Source organism: Varroa jacobsoni, unplaced genomic scaffold (assembly GCF_002532875.2).
Source record: "Varroa jacobsoni isolate VJ856 unplaced genomic scaffold, vjacob_1.0 scaffold_1003, whole genome shotgun sequence".
Taxonomy (NCBI): Eukaryota; Metazoa; Arthropoda; class Arachnida; order Mesostigmata; family Varroidae; genus Varroa; species Varroa jacobsoni.
The window spans coordinates 64,197-73,853 of NW_019213905.1; the positions used below are offsets into that span (position 1 = coordinate 64,197).

At 39.8% G+C, this 9,657-nt stretch overlaps 1 protein-coding gene across 1 annotated transcript; it reads left to right on the forward strand.

Moving 5' to 3' along the window:
* Positions 1 to 86: 86 nt before the first annotated feature.
* On the forward strand, positions 87 to 9,497 carry Brd8 (Bromodomain containing 8). Its single transcript, XM_022842660.2, has 6 exons — positions 87 to 662; positions 2,415 to 2,638; positions 4,287 to 5,897; positions 6,351 to 6,918; positions 7,187 to 7,527; positions 8,295 to 9,497. The coding sequence occupies exons 1-6, from the start codon at positions 404 to 406 to the stop codon at positions 8,484 to 8,486; spliced, it is 3,195 nt and encodes a 1,064-aa protein (XP_022698395.1). The 5' UTR covers positions 87 to 403; the 3' UTR covers positions 8,487 to 9,497.
* Positions 9,498 to 9,657: the final 160 nt, after the last annotated feature.

A 9,657-nucleotide genomic window follows, 5' to 3' on the forward strand; every position in this document is an offset into this window, starting at 1 on the left:
CTGGCGCGTCATCATCATGTTTGTTTTCGACCTCCGAAACGGCTACAATTGCGTATATGTTTCATGCTGGTGATACTGTTTTGTTGTGTTTTGATACGTTACCGCCGTTTAGCCTCATCCCGCCATTGAGAGTCATCTCTTTAGTGTGTTGCAATATTTCAATTGGATTCTGCAAGCGTTGAGCAGATGCGCCTCACGCACGTTACTGCATTTCTTCTCTATTTCTTGAAACCAGAGGAAGCATTAACTGAAAAACAATAGTCTACGAGCCAATGAATAAAGTATTAAACTAAACATCGCTATCAAAGCCGTGTGTGTAACTCGTTTCTTCATCGAACCATTGTCTGGAATCACATTACATTACGTCGCACTTAGGTAGCTGACAGGTTGCGCCTATTAAGTGATGGCTCTACCGGCAAATCAATTAAAAAAGTGTCCAACGGATCAATGGTCAGTTCGGGAGAAGTTGGCATTAGCGTCGTCTGTCGAGCGAACCCGGGACCAGAACTGGGTTTCCGTGAGCCGGCAAATCAAATCGTTCGCTGAACCAAACCGGCCACCGGACTGGTTTTCGCAGAAGAATTGTGCGTTACAATATGGATACCTACTGGAGAATGTCGAGCATCCGAAGAGAAAACGCGGTGAAGATATTGCCACTCCCGGTATATAGGATGTCTTTCTTCTTTTTCTCTTTCTTTTCTTTGTTATAATACAAAACAGAAGTAAATATTTTGTTATACAAAATAATTGGTAGAATTGGCTATAGTATGCACTATGCTCGAGAGAGAAATTATCGTAGTTCTCTCAGTTCGTTCCAACATTAAAAAATAACTTCTGTTATCAATAACTTTATCAAATCGACCAATAAGCTTAGTATCAGGTATATGCCACAATTTTGTTTAAATTTCTACGAGGACTCCATAATTGTATCACGTTATCTTATTATTATGATTATAATTTTCCGTTTATAACTACTAAATAGATATGAGGCTAGATCGAGGAGTGTTGTATAAGTCAGTGTTCTTTTATTGATTCACTCTCAGAAGTTATTGGGGTTATTGTTATCAACAATAACTTATGCGCGTTAGTTTCATTTGTCACATTAACTCCGTTTAGCACCGATGAGCACAAAAAAAGAAATTCAATTACAAGCATAAAATTTTTGGGCTATATTTCTTAACTAAGTCAGTGCATTGCTTACAGAAACCAAGAGTGCGATGGGTTTGTATTTGCTCTCTGTATAATTGCATGTGCGCAGCTTTGAATATAATTGTCAACAATTAAAGATTACTAAATATATACAATGTAGGACATTTTATGCGGTGATGAAAATACCTTAAAGGACATTTTTGGTACGAGCTGTTATAGAATATTAAACTCGGAAAGACGGATCTGTGTCGTGACAGAGACAATTTCTTGTTATAACGGTCGTATAGACATGTTTTGAATCTATCTGTTTGAAAATTCTACGTAAATACTGGATGGCTTGAAAAGTTATACCAGAAAACAATGTGAAAACAGCAGTATTTTTAAAAATTTTTAACTACTTGAGGAAAACACCATACTCCATGACAGAAAATGAAAGAAACTTTAAAAAAAAATTAAGTCTAATTGTTTGTCCAATGTGCGAAACTTCATAATTGAACACCTCGACAGGTAGATGTTTCACAGACACTCAGCCACTCAGAAAAAGTGCCCAAAGTAATTCATTCGTAACTCACGATCGAGTCAGTTAGAAAGTTTTTTATATTTCCTAGTTTCAAATCGATTTTCCCCAGATCTGAGACCACTTTGACGAATATCAAGATTTTTTTTTATCTAAAGAATAAATTATATTTTCTTTAAATATGCGCTTTCTTCGCAAGAACTACTAGGAGACTTTAGGCTTCATTCTTTTTTTGACAATCTCATTTGTGCAGTTTGTATGGCAGAAACAGGTATTGAAACTAATTCAGGTTTTTTTCAAACTGAAACTGCTTTATTTGGCAACGTTTTTTCGGTTAGCTTCTGGTATGCTCATGTCGCGGAATTTTTAGGGCATCTTTTTAGCTGGTGTCAAGGTCATTAAGTGAATCTAGAAAAAAATGTATAATCCAAAATGGATGAAAATAGGCTTTGGTCGTCCAATCATGGGTCGCCTAAATGGCATATTAGATCAATTTTCGCGTTTATGTAAATTCCACGGCTGAGTTACAAATAGTTATTTACTAATATATATCTATCTACTAATATATATTCTACTGGTTGTATTAAAAATGCTCCGTTATGACTTTGATAGGGTTTCTCCACACTTTAAAGTATTCTAAGTAGACTATTAGTTTTTAAACGTTACTAAAATATTATAAATAAAATTTATGCAAGGGCTAGTTACAAAAGGATAATAATTATTTGTAATATGATTCTATTCCACCAAGGTTCGCTTATAGTGAAGAAGCTTGCTCAGGAACGAATTGCGGAACTGGAAAAGCTCGTTCTTGAAGGATATGCTCGCCATCAAAAGCTACGAAAAGAGCTTGATCTCATTACGGCCGGAAAGATGGATGACAAAATCGACGAACTTATTGACGAATTAAATAAACAAGCAGAGGAAAAATTGCGGCAAGAATCCGTTCATCAGAAATGGCTCAAGGACAGAGAGGTAGGTAGCATTTAAATTGAATAATATTTAATAACATTTGCTATTTTCCTATTTCGTATCAAGTACTTTGTTCATAAACTTATCTCGTGAAATTGTGAATATGTTATATATGGTTGTGAGTGTGTTATGATACCGTAGTTTCACTAAAACATTGTGGCTCCGTTTGCTGCCAGTTTTACTTTAAGTTTGCATATTGTTGTATTAGCGAGACGTTTATCGTAATATATTTTGCATAATTAAGCACAATAATATATTATAATATTCTATATATCATAATAATATTATTACACAACCGGAAATACTTCATCGAGACCTATAGGCTCAATTGAGTACTGTTCAGCTATGTTGACTGATGTGGATATATAAGGAACGATTTTTTCATATAGACAGGGTGCTTGGTCTGGATTGTGTTCGAGCAGTGCATTATGCCGATCAGAATTGTCTTAGAATATTTGATACGTTATTGACAACAACAATATGTGATATAATAAAAATACGGTACCTTAGTTTAATTCGACATGCATACGTAGGTCGTACATGAGTTTCTACTAATTTGAGCTGTATTTTAGGGCCACTTGATTCCATTATTTTCTATGTTAAATTAGCATCGATGACATCCAGTTTTGAACACGGTCGAAATGCGGAGCAGCTTTACCCTTTCTTATATATACATATGTACAAAATGGCACGTTTATATTAAGAGTTTCTATTACATTTTATTTTCGGACCGTATTTAAACGAGGAGATATTTGAACATAATATTTTGCATATGCTTAAAGTGGCATTCCTGACGGTCACACTTACTCAGGAAAACCTCAAAAACAGCTTTAGTTCGGAATTTATACCAGCTAGTCATTTTAAAAATATACTTTTACATTCCTTAATAACTTCTTAATAGTATCGTGCGTTGAGTAATATTAGTAGGCGTAAACCCGTTTAGGTGTCGTTTAAATGTACTACAAATTCTTTTCAAATTTCAAATGAAATCAAGTTTCGGGCCAACCGAAGATCCTAAAACTACACAAGTTGAAATAATTAAAAAATTTAAAAGGTGAAAAAGCTACAGAAAATCTTAGAAAGATTCACCATTTAAGCTTATCTGAAAAACCTGATTGGCAATTGATATTGTTCTTTTAAAATAGCCCATTATTTCGGTATTAAAACAAAAACGGATCAGTTTGGATGGCTTTTCAAGTTTTTTGAATATGAACTCTACCGCAGTTTCTTGAGTTTGCCCGCTGAATGTCTTCCACACATTTTTTAGACATCGCAGAGAAACTAGCAATACCTTAGACCGCCAATTTCAGCCAAAAAAGGAAGCTTTTAATCATAAGGGTGTTTGTCTAGTGCCGAAAGATTTGATAACAGCGGGTTTGATTACTGAGTGTCATGACGACTTAATCGTTTTCTTTCATATAATTTTTGTGTAATACGTGGAAGTGGCAAACAAGCGCATACCCGTTATGCCAAATAGCCCGCTAAAGTTTTTCCCAATTTGAATGCACTACTTCGTAAACGTAGTGTTTTAATAGATACTAATGCAATTTCACAGATGTTTCGAGGAGGTGGTTCATTCTTAATCGGCATGTACAAGGAAAAACGCCGGCTTACATTTTGTGATGTTTGGTCTTTTCACCTATGTATTTAGATGGAAGCTGAACGGCAACGGCAATTGCGTTTACATATGTTGGCCGCCCAGAAGACGAAGAAACAGACGCGAACAATTAGCGACAATTCTGACTCGATGCAATCGGATGACTCAAATCTTCCCGGACACTCCCTTGTGGCCCCTGAAAGCCCTTTACCTCCCCAGCCTCCGGCCGCTTCGTCGTTGCTCACTTCACTGTTGCGCTCCCCGAACGATTCTCCAAACCAAAGCCCACGAACTTCTCACGGTCCTGGGCCGTTGTCCATAACCCATGCGCCATCTCAATCAGTTCCTGTATTATTACTGCCGCAGCCTCTGACGCATGGACAACGCTCGCAGAGTACGGATTCCCAACAGTCTGGACCCGGAACTCCGGTACACACTCCAACAACGTCGCAAGCGCCGACCCTTTCCAAACTTCTCGAGCAGCCGCCTGGATCAGCCTCATCAATTTCGACGGAAGACAAGAAGCCAGTAGTCGCTATCAAAACCGAAGTGGTAACCGAAATCAAGCAGGAAATCATTGAAGATTCTGTACAGGCTACTAAATTAACGGAAACCATGCAGGCAATTTCTGAGCCAAAAACCGAAGAACAGCTCCAGCAGTCAAAACAGCAGCCACAAGTACCGTCACAACAGCAACAATTGCAGCAACAACATCAGCAGCAGCAGCAGCAACAACATCGGCAGCAGCAGCAGCAGCAGCAACAGCAACAACAACAGCAACAACAACAGCAGCAACAACAGCAGCAGCAGCAACAACAGCATCAACAACAACAACAGAATCAACAGCAAGAGCAACAGCTGCAGGAACAGCAATGCACAACGACAGACAGATTGCTCGAGGATGCCCTCTCCGTAATGAATGACGTGGCTAATGGTGGCCAGCCAACGCTGGAGGCTGCGGCCGTCGAGGAAGTGCCGGATTCTGAAATCGTTTCGTACATCGATGAAATGCGGCAGGACATGGAACAGGGAAAGGTGCAGGCGAACGCAGAGGAACAGCAGCAAAAGCAAATGATTGCAGCTCAGCTTCGCCAGAGTGCCGAGGAAGTTGTGGCGACCAAGAGTGAGCCGGACATAGTTCCGCCCGATGCGCCACTTCCGACGCAAATAAAACAGGAACCAGTCGAGGCAGTTGAAGAACGCCAGCCACCGCCAGCTCCAATGGACAACCAGGAGACAACTCAGAAACTTGTTTCTGCTGAGATTCAAATTCAGCCAACACCGCCGCAGTGTTCTAAGCCACCTTCGAGAGAGTCTACCCCTGTCTCGTCAAAAGCGCCCTCGCCGACAGCATCGCCAGCTCGCACCCAGCCATCAGCATCCGCCACAGTAGCTTTAACAGTAAAGCCAACTTCAGCTGTGTCTAAGACTTCACCTGCCAAAGAAAAAGAACACACTTCTCTAATAAATGAGAAGGAACGAGCCAAGATGAGTATTAGGATCCCTACAGGTACAGTGGCTAAAGAAAGGATATCTACTCCACCGCCGAAAACGCCGACGAAACTTCGTGAGCCCTTAACTACGCTAAAACCTCGTGAGCCAGAAAGTACACCCTCTAAGGTGCCACAGTCGCCTAGGTTGACACCTACGAAGACAATTAAAAAGGTATTACCAAAAGATTTTCAAATCGACCACCACGCAGCTAGTTGTTTATCAAATATTTTCTATTGTTTTGGCATTCGCTAACGCGAACTAGCATAGCCCAGTTCAGCTCTAGTCGATGATGATGATGCAGACCGGTTTTGTTACGATCATCAGTCCGTCAGGACACATAACGTTATTTTGAAAGCCAGAAGTAAGCGGGCGTTTTAAAACAGACTTATTATTTGCGTGTCCAGATTAATTCTGGGTTAAATTGCTTTTTGCTTGCAACACATTTGGCTCTAAGGTCTGTTCACATATGTAAACGGAACACATAATTGAACAGAAATATATAATTTGTAGTATATTATACTTAAAGCCCCGCCAACCGAATGTATTATACCACACTTATGAGTGAACCATATTATTAAAACGATCGATATTAATACTAAAGCAATCCGTCTTTTTACCTTATAGAACGACGACGATACGTCGTCGACAACAGGGTCTGCACCAGCAGGAGTCACTACTGCTGTACCGTCTATGTCCAGTACCGAAACGGCTGTGACTACTAACAGCGTCAGTGAAGAACGAAATGAAGATACGGATGACAAAAGCCAATGTTCTAGCAATACGAATGCCGGTGATGAAGCAGCATCAGGATTGGATAGTCAAGAGACGGAAAGTCGTGAAGATAGCGTTGATGATAACAGTCCTTCCGCAGCCAATAACGCCGAAGAAGAAACCCGCGAGGAGGAAGTTGCGATTGACAGCAACAACAAAGAAAGCAAAGAACCGGTTGTCGTCGTCGCGCTCTCGGAAAAAGAGAGAGCGGACGACGTTAAGAATGCAAGAGATGAAACTTCAAATATTGTTGAAGAGGAAGTTGTCGACGAAATGATTGAAGAAGAGGTCTCAGAAGATGAAGATCTTGTTTCAGGAACGAACGCTGTGCCGGATGAACGTAATGTTACCGAGCAGGTTTTCAAAAGTAACAGGAGTAAGGACGCCGACGAAAAAGAGGACGACCCTAAAGACGACAATGGTGAGGAAAAATATGATTTCATTGCCTTTGAAGTCTCTCTTGTTTGAGGTGAACGATTGCCGGGAATGCTAATTTGTTTTGCTAAAGCGTTACCTCCTATAGACAGAAATAACATAACTTTATAAATTCCCACTACAACTGTTGCACGGATGTCGATGTCGAGTTGTTTTAACGCTTTTGGAAACTACACATATGCAGAAAAAGTGAGATCATTTTCAAAACGAAATTAACGAAAACCAAATTTTTGTTGTTTGTATTTATACGGAAGCTCTGGGAAGCCCAGAAGATGAGGACGTGGAGCGCGCCGAAGAACGTGAGCGTGACCTTAAAATCTGGAAGAAGTCAGCTCTTTTAGTGTGGCGCACAGCGGCGAATCATTCGCATGCGGGTGTTTTTATGACGCCAGTTACTGATGAGATGGCCCCAGGTTATGCAGACATTGTCTATCGGCCCATTGACTTAACGGCAATTCGACGCGGCATCGAAACTGGCGCTATCCGTACCACGCTTGAATTGCTTCGGGATATGATGTTGATGTTCCAGAATGCCATTATGTACAACAGCGCCGATCATGATGTCTATCATAAAGCTATTGAGATGAGACTGGATGTAAGTGACAAAAAAAAAGTTGTCCCTGGCTAAATTTTATATTGATTAATTGCGCGCGATACTGAGGGAATGATTTGCACTGGGTGGCTATGCCTTTTAGGGAAGAGCTGGTTCAAACCCCCTGATCGACAAAAACTTCGGCAGAAAATCGGACACAAATACAAAAAAGTATCAAATTTCGCCTAACGGAAAGCAAATCGACGAAAATAGTGGGTTGCTAAAGAAGTATCAACCGTTTGATTTTATACTTTAAAATGATAATACTGCACTACAGCATTTTGATTAACGACCATCTGTTGTTTTTCCGGTAATACCACCACTGTAGAGATTACGAGATTTCTGAACGAGCAACTGTGATAGGTGACCTTTGCGTCAGTCCATTGGAATTAAATTTTAATACCAGAAATCTTAACCAATGAAAACTTCTGCAGAGACCGAAATAGATGATAGTCTAATGTTGTAATATCCAGATTATCTTGCTGATGCATATAGATTTTGCACCTAATTTTTCTTAATTTTTTCCGGGTATCTAAAAATTGATATGGTTTGGCATTGTTCTGAAACTAGCTGAAATATACGATTTTAAAACCAAAGTTAAGTAAACAATCACCGCTTTTTCGACAAGCTAACCCCACGCTACATATGTATGTTTTATCGCACATCTACATATGTAGTATTGTACAATATATAGTATGATAGTGTGCAGATAAAATAAAAGCCGGATCAATGTAAAGATGAAAACGTGATGCTCTATCTTCATATTTCAGGTAATTAAACAAATTGAGGAATGGATGGCCAATGAGGCCGCAGAAAGAGGCTCCGGAGGAAATTCCCCGTTGCTACTAGGGCTTGGAGCAGCCATTGGCGTCAAGCGAGCTGCTCGACATCGACATTCCGAAGGCCCGGAACAGCCGGCCAAAAAACCCCGTAGGTCTACGGGGGTCGGCGCGATGAAATGAATATAAAGCACATCACCGAATCTTGAATTGAGGAATTGAACTCTGAGCCAAAAGAGGACACTATATATTCAGACAGCTGATGCAAAGGCATGAAAGAATATCTTGCAATCCCGTGGCACGTGTATATAGGGTAGCAACTGAAGGAATAGGCTGGAAGGAATAAGAGCGACGTGTTTGAGTTAAAAGCTAACTTGAATCCTCTGAGCCACTCTAGGTTGCGAATTCGGGCTGCCAGCTGAAGACCGACCACGTCCAGTTAGTCGCCGCAGGGCTCATTAATTGGATTCGAAACGCCGCAGCAAGAAGCATTCAATTGAACGTTGTACGTTGATGTTTTGAAGAAGTTCCACACCCGATCACCTGCTCTACTAATCTGTATAGACATGGACAAATAAAAAACTATGGAACTTTGCGACTACATTTCTAATGTGCGCGAATAGCAATGCTGAGCAGTACTATATAATTTAAAGATGGTTTTGTGTAACTCATTAATGACGATTGTCTACAAATCCTGCGTTTTCTGAACTACGCAAGCCTAATCAAATTTGTCAATGAATTCAGCTGCAATTTTTCTTTGTCGTAAATCGTTTGTGCTTCGCTGTAAATATTTATATCAAAACTATTTCGCCGGTCTCTCTAGCTTCATCTCGGAGTTGCGAGCTGGAAACGAAGCGCTTTTGATTTGTTTGATTTGATGATGATCACTAGAGTTACACTTTAACTGAACAGGTCTTTTTTAGTCTAGGTATTTTTGTTAAATGTAATGGTATATGGAATGTAGGCATTTTTGTATAATCAAAAAAGAGGTAATAAATGGCAGAAAGCAAACAAGATACTGGAAACATGACTATGAAATGAAAATGTGGAGGTCAAATATGTACGTGTGATTCTGCAAGGATAAGGTACGTTATTTGTATATTAAAGGCGCAAAACATTCAGAGTTAACTATAAATATTTCATAAACATTATAATAAAATAAATAAACGTACCGAGAATTATTCGTAAAAACGAGCATGCTGTATTCATTTTCGCTGCCGTTGAAATGACAAAGCCGACGCTATGGAAAAGTAAATACCAAATAGATTGGACGTTTGATAGTCGATTTCACGGAACTTGATTAGGGGTTAGATTAAGGGTTGAGGATGAGTAAGTATGATCGATTCGACAGTAC

Excerpts from the sequence above, each read along its gene's own strand:
- Brd8 (XM_022842660.2), top strand. The coding sequence starts at position 404 with ATGGCTCTACCGGCAAATCAATTAAAAAAGTGTCCAACGGATCAATGG. Across the intron at positions 663-2,414 it reads TGAAGATATTGCCACTCCCG|GTTCGCTTATAGTGAAGAAG; the intron begins GTATATAGGATG and ends TATTCCACCAAG. Across the intron at positions 5,898-6,350 it reads CTACGAAGACAATTAAAAAG|AACGACGACGATACGTCGTC; the intron begins GTATTACCAAAA and ends TTTACCTTATAG.